This window comes from Melospiza melodia, chromosome 6 (assembly GCF_035770615.1).
Source record: "Melospiza melodia melodia isolate bMelMel2 chromosome 6, bMelMel2.pri, whole genome shotgun sequence".
NCBI lineage: Eukaryota > Metazoa > Chordata > Aves > Passeriformes > Passerellidae > Melospiza > Melospiza melodia.
The window spans coordinates 57,402,823-57,420,452 of record NC_086199.1 but is presented as its reverse complement, the minus strand read 5'-3'; the positions used below and the strand labels follow the sequence as shown (position 1 = coordinate 57,420,452).

At 40.4% G+C, this 17,630-nt stretch overlaps 1 protein-coding gene across 2 annotated transcripts in view; it reads left to right on the top strand.

Annotated features, from left to right (window-relative positions):
• The first annotated feature begins 102 nt into the window (after positions 1 to 102).
• ZNF143 (zinc finger protein 143) overlaps positions 103 to 17,630 on the top strand; it is a 38,104-nt gene continuing 20,576 nt past the window's right edge. The window contains exons 1-6 of one of the 2 annotated variants that reach the window (XM_063158489.1): positions 103 to 187; positions 11,762 to 11,880; positions 12,723 to 12,815; positions 13,270 to 13,353; positions 13,566 to 13,646; positions 14,591 to 14,787. In XM_063158489.1, the coding sequence (XP_063014559.1) occupies positions 11,769 to 11,880; positions 12,723 to 12,815; positions 13,270 to 13,353; positions 13,566 to 13,646; positions 14,591 to 14,787 (567 nt within the window). In that variant the 5' untranslated portion in view covers positions 103 to 187; positions 11,762 to 11,768. Of the gene's footprint in view, positions 188 to 11,761; positions 11,893 to 12,722; positions 12,816 to 13,269; positions 13,354 to 13,565; positions 13,647 to 14,590; positions 14,788 to 17,630 lie in introns of both variants that reach the window. The other variant, XM_063158487.1, reaches the window with a different exon arrangement.

Below are 17,630 nucleotides of genomic sequence, written 5' to 3'. Positions count from 1 at the left end.
GCCAATGGCGGGCGGCGGCGGCGGCGGCGCGCGCGGTGCGGCCAATGGGAGCGGCGGAACCCGGGCGGCCGGGCCCCGCCCGCGGGGCGCGGGGCGGTGCCGGGCGGGCGGGCGGCGCCGAGCGGCCGTTTCCTGTCCTGGTGCATGGTGGTCGGACGGAGGAATTGTTGGAAAATTTCTCGGCGAGGTTCGTATATAAATGTGCTTTTACCCAGTGTGCCTTATGCTCCCTCCGCCATCTCCGGACGGGGCCGCCGCGCCGCGCCCGCCGCGCCCGCCGGCGGTGCTCGGGGAGGCAGGCAGGGGCAGCGGGGCGCGGGCGGCACCGAGGCGAGCGGCAGAGCCGCGGCGATAAAGCCGCTCCGCGGGGCCCGCCCGGCCCCTCCCCGCCCGCCGGGCCCGCGGGGGTCCCCCGGGCCGCCCCCCCGGGCCCGCTCGGCGCTGCGTCACGGGCGGGGGGCCAGGGGGGCGCGGGCCGGGACGCTCCGGGCCCCCCGCCCGCTGTGCCTCAATCGGGGGGGCTCATCAATTTTTGCATTTTCCCCGTTGTTTGGCTTTTTGGATTTTTTCCCCCTATTCTTTAAATACATGTTTTTTGTTGCTCTTATTTTCTGAAGGTGGTATTTCCATGCCGTCGGCCGCCGAGCGGCATTAGCAGCCCTGGCCGGGCCCGCGCAGGCTCCGGCGGCGAATCCGCTGTGCCCGCCCGAGCCGCGGGGCTGCGGCGCGGCCTGGCCGCTCTCTCACGGGAGGGCTCCTGGCGCCGCCGGCCTCCTCAAACCCTGCTGCTCTACTGCATCACCTCGCCACAATGCAAAAGCATCTCCGCCTTTTTCTTTCCTTTTTTTTTTTTTTTTTATTGCTCTCGTTCCCGTCATGTTTTTTTTTTTTTTTTTTCTCCTCTAGAACTTCTAATAGAACGGGATAACGAGAAGCTGCTCCTCTATAATAATGGCCTACAATAACGCAAAGATTTTTATTTTGTTTTCTGATAAGGCCTTATTTGTGGTGCTTTTTCACGCTGAAAAAATTACGTGACTCCCGTGCAAGTTTAATTTTTCTGTTAAAACAAGGCTAGGTTGAGCAGCTCTGTTTAAGTTTTAAATTTTTTAAGGTTTCATTTTGAACTATTAGAGAATTGCATTTGCCATCATATGCAGAGTGATATCAGTATTTGTAAGGAATGTTATTTCTAGTCCAGTGACATAGGAACTGCAACCTTCCAGTCATTCAGACATTTCTTCTTGTTTTATCGACAGTGTGCATCAAATATTGTCTATCAGCTGTCTTTGCAGACTATATACCGGATATTTCTGTTGTAACTTCTAGGTACCTGAAAAATGAAATTAGATTATGCTAAACTGGCAGGTTTTTAACATACACATAATAGATAGTTAGCTTTGTGCGTTTGCCGTACGGCTTTTAGAATGGCAGAGTACGGTGTAGCCGTGTTTTCATGGCTCGTTTCTTTGTATTTTGCATTAATGCCTTGAGCTTTCAAGCTGTGTTTGTGTCAAAAGCGATTTGTCTGTATCACTGTAGAAAAGGAACCTCTGGAATATGTGGTCAAATAATAGATGATTGCTTTGGTGATGGATTGCAGCTTAAATGAGATGTAAAAATAAACATTTTGAAAGAGTTTTGAGAAGTGTATTTCAAATTGATTTAATAATTTATTTAAACTATTCTCGTTGTAATTAATATTTCCTTCCTATCTGAGGAAGGGTAATTTTGTTTTATATTAGTGTAAAAGAACTTGAGGTAGAAAGTCACACTGACTTCACTCTGTCTTCGTTCTCGTGTAGCTTTTAATGCTTTTCTCAGGAGACAGGCACAGATAGTCAAGTGATGAATAGTCCCTGGTAATAGGTGCCAAAATTAGGCTGTAAATTAGTTTATTCTTTAGAATATCTCCAGTCGTGTGCTGCTTCAGCTCGGTGGACGTTTTGCTGATCTGTGCCATCCAGGAGAAGGGACTTGCCAGGAGTTGGAGCAGTGGCCAGCTCCAAGCGCTGGCTGCTCCCCTCCCTGCAGCTCTGTGGGATGGGCGCAGGGATAATAATAAGGACGAGGGTTCCTCGGCTGTAGTTTGGTCAGGATGGCTTCATTTGCCCTACGGGATATTGCTCTTCCCTTGCTGTTGCTCATGATCTTCACCTGAAGAGTTTGGCGTTCACACATGCTCAGCGTAGGTGGGGTCCTTGAGAAGCACTGTTGCGTTTGGGGAGTCGTTAGCAGGCACCTGTGAGGCCAATTGTCTTCCAAAGGGCTTGGATTAGTTTGGATGGGTTTCTACACACACAGATAATCAGGGCAATTCTTCCAGTTCCAGGCCTTACAATGGCCAGAATGCAAATATTCATGAGGAGGGTGGGACCCATCTTGGTGCTCTTGTAGTTACTATTTTCCTGTCTGCGTTTTGGCTTGTGCCTGCTTCCTTGGCCATGATGTGTCCTGTAACTCTTCTGCCTTGTGTGTGTTCATAGCCCAGCACCCGGGCCAGCCTTGCCTGGATGCTCGCTGCCTTTTCCCGTGTTGCTGCCACATCTCTGCAGCTCACCAGCGGTGCTTTTTGCTCAGCATCAAGTGGGGACAGCTTGGGGTTTTATCTCCTCTGTGCGGGGACATTAGCGCACCTGGTAACGACAGTGAATTGAGCAGTCTGTTCCTGTGGCTTGTATCACAAAAGATCCCAAGAGATCGGGGGAAAGTTTCTGTTTAGCTTATGGATCCCTAAGATACACAAAGATCCGAACCTATGGATCCTCTTGAACCCAGGAGCTGAGCTCTGAAGTGCAAATTCCTGTAACCCGAGGTGTGCGCAGCTCTTGTTCTGAGCCTGGAGAGCGCGTCTGAGCCAGGTGTCTCCCCATGGACACCATTGCTAGGCAGGAGGGGAAGGAAGCCCGGGGACCCATCTCGGCACCCTGGCGTTTATGGGGTTTTGCCTGTACCTAAGTGTAACTTCATCTTAGTTGTATTTACTGAAGGGATTATGATTTTGCTTCTCCTCCTCTGTGCCCCAGGGATCATTGATCAGTTACTCCAAACCAAATTGGGCTAAATTAGTAGATGCTTCCAGTGACTTAAATGTTCTGGGCTACATGGCTGATTTTTAATTGTATAGTGGGATTGTACTTTGGTCCACCAAGATAACACTTGTTAAATAAATGAAATTTTCAGTTTCAAAGGGAATTTACAGTTCCGGCAGGTTTTGCAATTTTCAAGGTTGACATCAGAGTTACACTTAAAACTACATAAGGCTTACTTCGATCTGTATTTAATGTCTGCAGAATATTTCCCTCTGTACACACTTGAGCAGAAAATTGTGTTACATGCTTTATACTCTTGGTCTTCATTTCTGATGACAGATTAGAATTGGAAGATGGGTCTGTATTTGCAAGTTAGTTGGTTTGCTCATATTTTAAGTGTATTCATACATAGTTAACGTGGTGCTGCACAGAGTTTTGTAGGATGTATTTCAATGTCCTGCGTTCCAATTTCTGTTTGTAATCTGGCTTTGGCAATCCAGCAGGCTGTCCCTTTAGCTCCTGAAATACAAGCCTGTGCTAAAGCACTGCCATTAACTGTCGTGGCTAATGCTGATACATCTGTAATGCACTTACCAGATTGCTAATTAACTCATAGCCACACAAAGCAACCCACTCAAAATTCCTTTCTTTGTTGGTAGTCTCAGTGGATTTGCAGGATTTGAAAGGGCATGGCCAGGATTCATTTGTTTTGGTGATGTAATTAAGAGACTTTTGTGGTTGCTTGACAGTTAAAAAGTTAGGAGTCTGTTTGGCATGAAAGTAAAACAATAGAAATAGTAGGTCTCAGTTTCTTTCAGATTTTTAGCCCTTAACTGTACATCTAATCACTAGATGTTCCCAGTTTTAAATAAACACCGATATAACTGGAGGTTTTATGATTTAAGGGATAAGTAGCCCTATGAAGTGTTTCAGAAGTTAACATATATATTTTTTGTGTAAATAGGCATCACTGCTCAGTTCTAGGAGTAACTGAGATGCCATTGTGACATGCATCGGCTGGATGCCTTCTGCATATGTATTTTAGCTATATATACACTTGATGGTAAAAACAAACCAAAAGCCTGTAGTTTTAGAAACACACTGATTCATCTATTAGGGGCATTAAATCTGTTTCCATTTATACTTCCAGGGTGAGAATCAATTTGTGCTGTAAAATTATTTAGGATTGGGTTTTTTTTCATCTTTGTTAATCATGTTCTGAGTTTTTTCAGAAAATCAGCTCACCTACCATTCAGCTTTTTTTCTGAGTGCGCATATTATGATTAGTTACCCAAACCTTTTTTGCCTATTAAAACACACACAAGTAATTTATTACCAGTCAGTCTGCAATAAAGAAATGGGTTTGAGATTCTTTAGAAAGGAAGGTATGTCTGAGCACTGATAATACAAGTTTGGCCAGGAGAGAAGAAATGAACAAGAAATACCACCTGCATGGAGAGAAACTTGATGGGCAGTTTGGGTAGGTGAGTTCTGCAGTTGCATTTGCAGTAGGTCTGCAAGGCATTCCGTGCACACAGCCCCAGCATTCCTAATGATCAGGGATGTTTCAGGCATGCTGGAATCTGGTGTTTGGGACAGATTATATGGGTGGCTCTTCCTCAAGCCGGACTGCTGCTGCTGTGTACTACTACAGCTAATAATAACCAAGTCATTAGAATGTTGCTCATTGACCAGCTGCATTAATATGGTTTTTTTGTACTTAATATAAAAGGTTGGGAACCCTGGTGTCTGTACCTCTGCAAACAGTGCTGTGTGAGTCTCAATGGCTTGTCGGCTTCCATGCAGGATTTTTGGAATTGTCTCTGTTGGCAACTCCCAAATGTGTTTCAGACCTCTGGCTCAGGAAGCCGTGCTGCGGGAATGGGGCACGCAGGGCAGATGTGGTCATGGAACTGGGTGTTTGCTGTGAGCTGCTTGTCCCAGAGCTGCAGAAGGAATTCAGCTTCTGTCAGCACTGCTGACAGCTCAGTGCTGCTGGAACTACTCTGGCCTCCTTTCATTAAACAGTAATTTCTTCTCTGATATATTCAAGAAATGTGTGAAGTTAGAAGTCATATTTGGGATCAGCCTGAGTGTTCTCACATGTGTAGGACTTGTTGGTGGGTGACTTTCTAAATCTTCCTGTGTTTAAATGCCATACCTTCAAAAATAATAGCAACCTTCACATTCCCACAGAATGAAAATACACACACATAATCTCATTAGTTAGAGTAAGGATTTGTAAATATTCTTTATTTGCACTGGTTAATCCAATTTTCTTTTTATATCTATAAAATGCAAGCATTGATATCAGACCATACTTTCAACAGTCACAATTTGTAGATAGCATTTGCTCTATAAACTGTATGGAAATGGCTTTTGGGGGTAAAAGACTGCTGGAACATGAGGTAATTTTGTCAGGCTAAATGTGGTTTCCACTGATCACACTTAAGTCAGACTGATGTGTGGTTAAAGCAATGATAAATTTGGTCCTGCATTTATTTTTTGTTTCTGAAGAAATACCAAACACTGTGGCAGTGAATTAGTCTTGAACTGCATTATTATTTAGGATGTATTTCTTGTGGAACAGAAACATGGAAATACTGTAAAAAGAATAAAAAGGAGCCTTGAGTTTGACTGCTTCAGGGTGTGTATGTTGTGCTTGTGCAGTTGACAGTGCTCTCACTCTTGGTCAGGTTTTTCTGCAGGCCAGATTTAGGGACTGTTATTTACTATTCACAACACTTCTTTACCATGTAGGAAATTAGAAAGTGATTGTGTAATTTGCTATGAAATTACCTGAATCCAGCTGATGTTACCAGATTCTGTAGGAGAGGTTTATATTCTGTATTTCAGCCTTGTTTCCATTTTATACTGGGGGTGATTAATGTGGTGGAAATTGCTATTTAATTATGTTTTGCCTTTATAAGAGACTGTAGAAAATACAGTAAAAGAAATTGAGATTATGTGAGAAAGTACATAGCAATTAAGAAGTTGTTGTGTTTACTGAAAGTCAGTCTGACTGACAACAGCACAAACTCCAATTTTTCAGTGCAGTAAAATCCTGGAAAAGGTAAGGGCTGTTGATGAAGAAGGAAATCCATGTCTCCTGACGTGTTTGCTCAAAGCACCCACAGGATCTAGATTTAATTTCTGACCCTGTTACAGATTTCTGCTTAATACTGGAAAAGATGATCATGCAGCTACGTAGGGGAGCAGAGGTAAGATTGTAAAAAGAGTCTTAGTACTCCTGTGTCTATTTCTGAGCTTAAAGATGACAAGTGACTTTATGTAATTAGTGGGGGAAGAAATGCTAAAAGTCTTCTTGGGTTGCCTGAAAAAGCTTTGTGTGGAATAGTTAGTTTTCCAGTCTGTCAGACTTTCTTTTGCACTGAGACTCAGGAGGCTGTAACACAGGAATTGTCAATTGAAGTGTATTTAACCAGATTGTAAATTATAGGTACTATTTTTCCATTTTCACACATTTGTTGCTCATACTAGTTTTGTGAAATTACTGCTGTTTGCAATCATATCAGTTGACAAGGACCCTAAGGTAGGCAGTATTTAATTCAGAAAAATCTTCATAATGTTACACTGCGGACATACTTTAATTGATTTTGGGATCCAGTTTTGTCAAACGTAGGAATACACTTTTCTTAAATTCTTTAATAAAAGTTTCACTATTATGAGGCTATGTATTATTTGCCATATTACCCTTCTTGATTGTTTTTTTTTGCTGTTTTTATAAGTTTTATAAAATTACAATGGTTTTGTACATTATTTAGAAGTGTATTAAAATAAAAATGATGTTTCCTTTCAAATGAAATAAATGCATATTATTTCAAACTTCTCAGTGCTGTCTGCATGAGGGGAGTGAACAATCACAAGGTTGGTGAATGTCTAGAGTAGCTTTTTTCCTGTCATTCTTTCCCAGTTTGCGCATTCTAAGTTTCTATTTGTAACAGTAAATTTTCTTCCATGCCTGCTATTACAAACTTTATTCTATTTCCCGTTAATCATCCTCCTTCCATTAAGCATCATCTTTGTCTCTCTAAGGAGTTTCTGCTACTGTCTCTGCAGGATTTTTCCTTTGTCCAGCAGTCCAGTGGTAGTTATTCTTTAAATTGCTAATTTCTGCTTTTTTCCAGCCACAGTGGGCTCTTCTCTCACCTGCTGGAGCTCCCAAGTGTCCCAAACTCCCTTTCTGCTCCAGAGCAGCCATGGCCTCTGCCTTGCCCTCTGCCAGCTCTCCCCTTGTTTTTCAGTTGCCTGAATCCCACCTGCTGTTTTTTTAGTTGCTGATTCCTAGTTTTTAGTGGAGATTCCTGTTTCCAGCTGCTACGTTGAGTTTACATAAAAGCCTTTCTTCTAACATTGCATCTTTTCTCCTAAACAAGTGATAGCTCCCAGAAAATTGTATTTGTTTGAGTGTTGGTGGAGGAAAAATTACAGGAGGTGCTCTGGTAGATGGGCAACTTCTTGAAAAAAATTATTTGTTTTTAACCATCCTTTCCCTCCTCACATTCCTTTGGTTTCCAAGTGTGGAGAATTTAATGTGTGCCTATTTTTTTTCTGTTCAGATAATTTGCAGGGGGTGGTGGCTTGTTTTTTTTTTGTTTTTTTTTTTTGTTTTTTTTTTTTTTAATAAGAGTTTGCACCTCTGTGTCGTGCTGGATGCTGTTTAAGGCATGGATCAGTGCTAGAGAGGAGGTGGCTGCCTGTGCTTGGACACACTCTTCAGTTCAGAGATTTTCTGCCAAATTTTTTTTTGCCTCAGGCTGATTTTTTGAGAAGTGTTTGAACCATCTAAAAGAATGGTAAGGTTTTCTCTGCATGGATACCATAGACATGTTTTGGTGACTAATCATGTCAGGAATGCAGGATACGTTAGTGTCCTTGTGAAAGTCTGCCCAGATATCGTCATTGATGTGCCTTTGCAAATTGACAGTTGCAGCTTGCCTGGGATCTGTGAAGATCTGCAAGAGTTCACAAAGTCAGCTCACAACTTTTCACTTCAGTGAGTGCTTGGTGACTGAGCCTGGACTTGTCTTTTCTGTAAGACAGCTCTTGAGATGGAGCAGACTCACGTGTGTCAATCTTGCCAAGCTGCTATGTAGGCTCCACCCCAGGGATCCTGGCTTTTCCTAAAAATGGTTACTTTACCTGCCTTTAACTAATGAGCTGCTGTATTTGAAGTGGGTAAAGGAAATCTCTCCTAGATTTTTATTGACAGAACTCGTGGCAGACAGGAGATTGAAAGAAAAAAGCTAACTGACACAAATGCAGAGGAATAAAAGCAATGATGAATTAGGGAAAGAAGCTGGTGAGATTCAGATTGAAAAAATGGTGGAGACAAATTTGATGGAAGCTGAAGAGAGTGACTGAAGTGGAGGCAAGGAAGAGATTTGAGTTTGGTGAAAACCAACTGCTTTTGAAAAAGCAAATTATAAAATTTTAAGAGAGTAGATTTTGCAGGGTAGATGATACATGAACAGCAAGGTGATGCTGTTGTAGATGAATGCATGATTGAAAAGACTACCAGAGAGCAGATCAAGTTAGAAGGACTTTGAGAAACTTATCTGGCTCAGGCTTGATCAGAGCAAGTCCCATTTGCCCAGGTTGCTCAGGGCTGTGTCAAGGGGCTTTGAACCTCTACAAGGATGGAGAGTCCATACCTGGCTTGGCAATTTGTTCCTGTATTTGATTACTCTCACCAGGTGACATTGTGGCATCATTACCTCTGACAGATTGACTCTTCTCTCTGCAACACAGGCAGCTCTGCATCTGTCCTTCCTTCCTGCATCTATCCTTCCTTCCTGCATCTGTCCTTCGTGCCCTGTCTGGCTAGTCAGTGTTCTCCAGTGGGGAGGAAGAGGAAAGCCTGGAAGAGCAGCACATCTCAGTCACTTTGGCTGAGGGCTCTCTTCCCTGCACAGCAGTGTCAGAGCAGAGCTGCTGTGTCCCTGCAGAGGGAGTCACAGCTGGGGCAGGTGTTTGGGGGGGCCCCAGTGCTCCAGTCTCTTGTGGGGGATGTAGTTCCCAGGTGGGTCTGAGCATGAGCTGGTGACACAGAGAGGAATGGAAGGGATAGACAGGGGTGTGAGGGGGTCACAGAGCAGAGCAGCACCAAGAGAAGACTTGGAGACTGCTTGCAGAAGGAGTTGGTGTGGGCATGGAATTATTTTATATTATTCTGACAAGAAGGATGGGATTAGAGGCATGTCCTGGAAATTTGGTATCTAGGACTGAAGGAGAAAATTGGTACAAGGAGAAGGGATGGAGCTGGGGATAAGGAACTTAGTGGAAGGACAGAGGCTTGAGAAAAGGCTATGTTGGAAGTGACCATTGAAAGGAGCTGGAATTGGGAGAAACAGGCTGCATTGCTGCTGAGATCTTTTGTGACGTTATGTGATTGTCCAGATCCTTTGGAACAGGAAAGTTGTAGCCATGGTTCTGTGTGCAGCAGTTCCTTCAGCTGTTTTCAGTGTGTGAGTTGATAACCATGCTACAGTAACAAACACTGTGAAACAATTTAAACAAAAACTATTGCTTCTGCAGCCCTTGAATGTATCTGGCATTGGATTTATTTTCCTTCCAAAGTAGCTACTCACCCCTTAAGCCATTAGTTCTGCTCAGACTCAGAACTCTGCAGCTGTCTGCATGGACTGCCTCCCTCACTGCTGCACTGGATAAAAGTCCTTTTGCTGCTAGATTGTTGTTGAGAGTGGTTTTTGTTTTGTTTTGGTTTTTTTGTTTGGTTGGGTTTTGGGGGGGGGGGGGGTTCTTTCTCTCTCTCTCTCTTTTTTTTTTTTTTTTTTTTTTTTTTTTTTTTTTTTTTTTTTTTTTTTTTTAACTGCAACAGTTTTCTGATCTTGTTTGCTGCATAGTCCATGAATGCTGGGCTGCTTTGCTTCTGTACTGCTCAGGCTGACTCTGTAGCTACATCATGACTGATTTTTGGTTTGTGAGCAAACTGCTTCCTAAGTAAAAGTTTTCTGCCTATTTTGAGATGGGGGATGATAACTGAGTAGTAGGAAAAGAAGTTACTTTTCCAAACTCAGTCATGGACAAGGAAAAAGTTGAACTCAGAATCTCCTATATCCTCATATAGTTCCTTGTCATAGATTATAGTATCCAAACAAATTTTCCTATTTCATTTTCTACAGAGACATCTCTATAAATGCAATTTAGTCTGGATGGCTTCTCCTTTTTATGTGTATTACATGTCTTTTAGAGGCCTCATTTTCTGTAAAAGCTTTTTTCCTGAAAAGGATGTTGGGAGGAATTACCCATCTTCTCTTGGATGCTAAAAAAGTCACCTCACACCCGTTTTGGATTATATTTTGGTTTCTCTCTTAATTGTATCTTTTTGATGCCAGTTGTTCAAGGTTCAAATTCCTTATTGCAAGCCAGTATTTTAATTTCCTTAATGTTCCAGGGAGAAGTTATGAGGACATGAATCTTGGAAGCCTTATTTCTTACAGAATTATGTAGTGATCATTAGTAATGTTATAGGGTTTTTTTGTATGATTTTCAGTGTAACATATGAAAAAGACAGGAGGGCTTAAAACTTTCCCAAAGGTACCCTTGCTTTCCACTTCCTTTGTTCACCTGTATCTGTTCCATTAACTGGAAATAAGAAACTGAGCCTGTAGCTCGAGGAAGAAGTCTGGCTCACTTTATACACTTGGATGTATTTGGAAAATACTGCTTGGGTGTAGTTTTCAACTACTAAATTAGTGTGGCAACCTTTTTAAATACTGTAGGCACACTAGAGTACCTGCATGGTCTAATCTTGTGCTTCTTATTCCTTAGTTTTGAGAAAAGTACAATTTTCTCAGTGGTCTTTGAGACTGTTGATGAATTGCTCATTCAAGAGCAGATATCTGGACTGTAGAGGTAACAATAGCTAAATATATTTGTAAAGGTAATAATAAATAAATTAAACACCCTAGATTATTCTTCTCAGCCTTGAATTATAAACCAGCAGGTCATAGAACCACACTAGATTAAAAGCTGTGGTGTGATCTCCCATAGTAAAACATGCCTGGGTAAAAATGTGAGTATGCAAAGGGATGGCTCTGTCTGGTTCTGTGAGGTACAGCAGTCACTCCCTGATCACTGGCCTTTTGTCTAATTAACAAATTTTATCATGGGATGCTTCATTATGTTAAAGGATAGATTGTTTTGTTTTTCTTTAAACAGAAACCTTTTTGGAAAAATCTAGGGAAATAGTTGAATTGTTCAGTTAGACTTTTGCACTGTGTCATTGTTTTTAAACCTCTTACTGGCACTGGAGAGATCTTTGATTTATACAGATAAAGCCCTGCTGTTGTCATGGGTGACTATGGGTGAATTGTCAGCTTTATTTCAATTCTGGGGACAAATAGGTATCATTAGCTGTACTGTCACTACCACCATTAGTCTTTGTACATTGGTTAAATCATTTATATTTAACTGAAATTTAAATGTGGTTGATGCACCTCATATTAATAACTGCTACCTGAAGTCCTTAACATCTAAGTTAATTGCTAAATAAAGTAAAATACTTATCTATTTCAGATAACTCTTATTCTTTCAAAGTATTTTCCAGATAAATCAATAATTTTTGCAGCTATTTAATGCAAAACATAACATAAAATATTTGTAGCAGCTGTATGAAAATCACAATTAACTGAGATTATGGCCCTGTATTTCAGTGTTCTGATTTTTGAATCCTTTCTTTCTAGGTAGACAATGTTATTAGCTCAGATCAATCGAGACTCTCAGGGAATGACGGAGTTTTCTGGAGGAGGAATGGAGGCCCAGCACGTGACTCTGTGTCTGACAGAAGCTGTAGCTGTGCAAGGTGACCCTTCAGGTTAAAATACCTCTACATTATTATGTCTTTTCTCTTTGAAACTCAGATAAAGCACTGACGTGCATGTTGTTTATTCTGAATTAAAAATCCATCACAAAACAGTTAACTGAGATTGATCAAAATCACTAATTTAATTCTAGATGGAAATTGATCAAAATCACTAATTTAATTCTAGATGGAAATTATCTTTTAATTAAGATAATAGAAATGTAAATGTGCCAAAAATATATGAAATATACAATCTGACTTTATTCTCTGTGTAGTCTTACTGTTTTATACTTTGTAAATTCAGTTGATATGTAAGTATGTATTAAGCAAATTGAGTTTTAAGATAGATTAATGACTTGAAATTGGCTTAAACTTGATGTTTCCTGACAGCTTTGTTATGATTTTATATGATTAGAAACTCTCTCCCAAATCTGCATTTTAATCTAAATAGTTTTGTGTGTATTAATGACAAGTAGTTTGTACAAAACAAAATTATCAATACAGTATGTGTGTCATTATTTCACTGTTGGCTCTGATGATTTAATTCATAGTTCTCCTAAAACCTCAGCTTTGTAGTTATTTATTCAGTGACATTGTATTTTTTTTAGTTAAGGAAAATAACATTTAGCTGTCATGTTTACAGAGCAAAATCTAGAATCTATGACCCTAGTACATGTCTCAGGCTTAGAAACCAGAAAGCAAGTAAGAATTACAAATAAGAATTCTTCTTATTTGTCAAATCAATGTGCCTTGAGAAGATGTCCTAATTTATGGAGGTCTCTAGCTGAGATTTCTAGGGTTCCATGCTGGTTGTAGTGAAGGTGAACTTTTTTCCCTGCTAGATGGTGACAACTTGGAAAACATGGAAGGTGTAAGTTTGCAAGCAGTCACCCTGGCTGATGGCTCCACTGCTTACATCCAGCACAATTCTAAAGGTAGGCGGAGCACTGACAGCTGATGGCCACTGAAGTGGTATTCCCCTTTCTAACCCTCTCTTTGCATTGTAAAGTCAGGCAAAATCTGTACAATGTTTCTGAAGCTCCAATTCCAGTGGGGAATTATGGTAATGCTATAAAATAAATGTTTCTGTTTTGCCGCTAATAAGATGTAAAGATGAAATTCAGAATGAGTCAAACAAAAGTGAAGAGATCTTTATTGTTCAAACCCAGATATCAACATTCTGCCTAACAAATAGGACAGCAGACCTTTTCTGCTTTTTTAATCCCAGAATGTTAAAAACTCTGTACAGTCATGCTGTGCTTTCTATTTACCAAACATTATTTCTTGTTGATATTTTATTTATATGTTAATCTAGAAAGTATCTACTGTGTATTAAAACTGTGATGTGTTACACAATTAGAATTCTTAACAATATTCTGTGTATTTCAGATGGCAAATTAATGGATGGACAAGTGATTCAATTAGAAGATGGTTCTGCTGCTTATGTTCAACATGTACCTATGCCTAAAAGCAGTGAGTGCAATAATACAAGAAATATGTTCTAAAATAATGTATTACTGATAAATATTGCTGTTAAGCTATTATCATGAATGTTAATTACTTGATTTCTTATTTTAATGGAACTGATCATGAAGAGATCTTGGGTATTTTGTAATCCTGGGTATTTAGTGTTTAATCTTTCCATCTAAGGAGTCTCTGAAGTCTCTAATTGTTCTCCTGAGCAGGGGAGAGCCTGCGCCTGGAGGATGGACAGGCGGTGCAGCTGGAGGATGGAACCACAGCATTTATCCATCACACCTCAAAAGGTAACTGCTCTGCCAAGTGCCATTTGTCACCTCAGTGTCCAACACAACTTCAGCAGTGTTTAACTCAGTGTTTTACTCTCTAAAAACTATCATCTTTATGGGATTCCCAGTGTGAATTACTTGTTGCTTTAACTTTGACAGCCGAAAATTGTTGAAATGAATGTTTCAGTTCTTGACCTGGGCCTCCTATAACAGTTATAAATGAAATCAAACCCAGTGTATTTCACTGTTTATTTATCCCAGGATCACATTAAAGTGAGTTTATACCTTTAGGTAGTAGGGCAGAAGATGTGACAGCTGACACATTTAAGAATGTGTCAAGAATGCAAATGTAGTTATTCCAGATAACATATGTTTCTGCAGAAGATGATTACACTAGTCTTGGAAATGGTACTGCTTCTCTAGAAAAAGTGATCAAGTATATATTTTAAGACTGTTTAAGCCAGTGTGACAATTACATTTTACGACCAACAACAGTAAGAGGAAAGAATGTAATATGGAATTTTTTTGTTAAAAGTTGTTTTGTATTTTGTAGTTCTTTTGCATATTTGCTCTTCTTAAAACGTGAGATCTATGAATTCTAAAATCTGAAGTAATGATATCAATAGATCTGGTATATTATTTTCATTTTATTATAAGTGGATTTGAAATGGAAAGTATATTTGTGTTCCTGATTTCCTTTATAAATAAAACTAGATCAATATAATTTTTTAAACTTTTTGAAGTGTAGAAATAAAACTATAGGAGGTGTTTTCTTGAAAACAAATTCCTGTGTTATTCACAGTATTAAGTGTTTATATATCTCATATACTAGTGGTTCTATTTTCCATATATTTCATATGTGTCTATGAGTTCAGGAGACACCTCCTGGAGAGCAGTAGTTTCCCATGTAACACACTGCTGCTCCTGTCAGAACCCTAACACTGTGCAATATCATTCCTCAGACAGTTATGACCAGAGTGCCCTGCAGGCTGTGCAGCTGGAGGATGGAACCACTGCCTACATCCACCACACAGTGCAGATGCCCCAGTCTGACACCATTCTGGCCATCCAGGCTGATGGCACAGTGGCAGGACTGCACACAGGAGATGCTGCCATCGACCCTGACACCATCAGTGCTTTGGAGCAGTATGCAGCCAAGGTACTCTGCAAGGCATTTTCTCTAGCCATCATGTCTTAAAAAATACACAGCACAACATACCTGGCAGCACAGCACAAGCCAACTATTGTTTAAGAAATGAAATTGTAACTGGGAGAGTTTCAGACTCCTAGAAAACACCAAATTGTCATGACAGTGCTTCACTGTCCTGAGCAGCTCTGGTGCATAGTGTTCCATAAAAAGGAGAAAAGATTGAACACTGAACTGGAGTAGGATTTAGAAAGCCATTTAGACATTTAAATGATAATCTTCTCTATTCTATAAGCATTGTAAAGGAGTCTCTTGAAAGAACACTGTTTGCAAAGAAGGACAAAGTTGAATTATTCTTGTTCAGGCACTGTTGCTGGATTAATTTTTTTCCCTGAATGGGAAGAGAATGGCCTGGTGTACTGAGCAAGGACAACACATGGTATGAAGTGTAGAAAAGACAATCAGTTCAGAAAAAAACTTCTTTGATCTATATTTTCAATAGTAAAAATGCAGTAGGATGCACAAAATTCATGTTGTTCACTTTCCTGGGCTCTGTAAAGCATGATGTAAGTATGGTAATGGGTGATGCAACTTCCATGACTGTAGTTAAGCTGTGTCCCAGTTGTTGGATAATTGCCATCAGTGCTTGTACTGCTCTGGAAAAAGAGCAGAATATATTTTAAAGTCTGTCCTCTTAATGTCACAGAGAGTTGTCAAAATCTGGGAGGCCAGTTAGGGTAATTAAATAGCTTATTCACTGTTCTTTTCATTATGCTTCTCTCTAATAGAATTGAGAGATCCTATGGCAGGCAGTCAAGTGTGTTGTGATGCTGTGCTTTAAGATTTCATGAAATAAAAGGTAATTCAATGTTAATTGAGCTGTAATCACAAGCTTTTATACATTCCACAGGTACTATTTCATTTTGATTAAGTCAATCACAACTTTGCCCTTCTTAACAAGCAGCTATATTAATCATAATTTCTGATAGATATATGTATATATATATATATATATGTTTTGAGAAGGTGAAAAAGAAACAGAAGAAATGCAAATAAATTTGCATTTTCATCCTATTTAACTCAATATGGGGTTTCTAATTCTGTAATATGAATTTGTTTCCTGTAGTGCACTTGTGCGTTTGCTTAGGAAAAAATGTTTTCTTTAAGCTTTCATCTCAGAACTTATTCTGACTGGTACTGCTGGAACCTTTAGGAGACAGTCAGTAGAAGTGAGTTTCCAAGCACTACACCTGGTTTATGGGGTTTTTTTGTTACAAAACCAAATATTAGCTCAATGGTCAGAACCCTGTATCTTTCTTAAAAGAGGAAATGTGGTTTTGTGATTCTTCTCCATGTCCGTGCACTCTTCATAGTGAGGCAAGGTACTCTTTTCATAGCTGGTGTTTCAGACACTTTGAGAAAGGTACAGGAAGAAATTAAATACACAAGGTAAGTATATGATAGGATTTTATAAAATTTTAGGTAGCCCAAAGAAGAGTAATGCCTTGTCATTGGCTACCAGTTTCAGAACTGGGAAACATCAGGTGAAGCTCTCATGTGATGGGTTCAATGAGAATGAAGATGCTTTTTCAAACAGCTCCAAGTTAAGCACTGCTTGTAGGATATTGTGAACACTAATATGTCCTTGGATTCAAGGAGCAATTAGATAAATTCATGGAAGAAAAATGTGTCCATGGCTATTAGGTAAAAACCCGTTCAGGAAGTTCATAAACCACAAATTGCTTGGAGGTTGGCAGAATATTATGGGGAATGCATCACTACATGCTTGGCCTGTTTGTTTAGTGTTCTCCAGCATCTGCTGCTGGCTGCTGGTGGAACTGAAATGGTGCAGTGGTATGGCCTTTACTTTGACTCAATGTAGGTGCCCTTGTGTTTTTATTTGAAGGCAGACTAAACCTTTCTTTAGCATAAAGGAGATTATTTTAGGAGGAGCTCAAAGATCTGCCCTGGAATCCTTCCAGAATTCTTACAATACTGCTAAAGAGAAGTTTAAAGTTGGGTGTCTTTTTTTGTTTGGTTCTTTTAAGGCTTTCTTTTTGAAATTTAAAGGGCAAAGAAAAGAAAGGTGAATTTGGAGAGTGGTGGTTCTTCTTTGTTTCCCTGTCCTATGCAACAGGCAGAAACAGAAAGATCAGTGGGGTGCCCAAGGTGCCAGTGTAGAATATAAGAGAGTTCATCATACAAAGAGGCCCAAGCAGACTCCCCAGAAGCTCACTGGAAGTGGTGGAACATGGACATTTTTCATTGTCCTCCCTTCTTCTTGAGGCAGGAAAGTGCCACTTTCCACAACATGCAAAGCACATGCAGACTTAACTTGAGCCCTCTAATTTTGGGCTGAGTCAATGGCACCATCCTCCCAGAGGAGAAAAGGTCATTGCTCTCAGTGATGGAATGGTGAAGAGGTTACAGCACATCCTTGCCTTCCATAATCTGCTCTCCTGTGCCATCCCAGCTGCTGGCAGAGTGCAGGAACTGGGATTTGTGCCTGCCTCAACACGTGCACACAAGTTCTCTTGGCATCATTTGTTTCCAATAGTTTATCAAGTTCTAATTTCATGTCAGCAGTTCTTCTCTCTACCAACAACAGGAAGTTCAGGATGAAGTAATTCAGATCTCCCTTCTGTGCAGGTTCTCTCCTCTTCCTTTAAAAATTCTGAGGGAGATGGTCCCACAATAGCTATTGTTTCCCTCTGAAAAAAACACCCCAAAATCACCTGCTTTCTGACACTCTTTTCAATCTTTTCGTAATGTAAATTTACCTCTGTTTGGGCAGTTTCCTTATTACTGTTGTAGCTCAGTCCCCAAAAGTAAATGGTCTAATTTAGAGAGGGAGT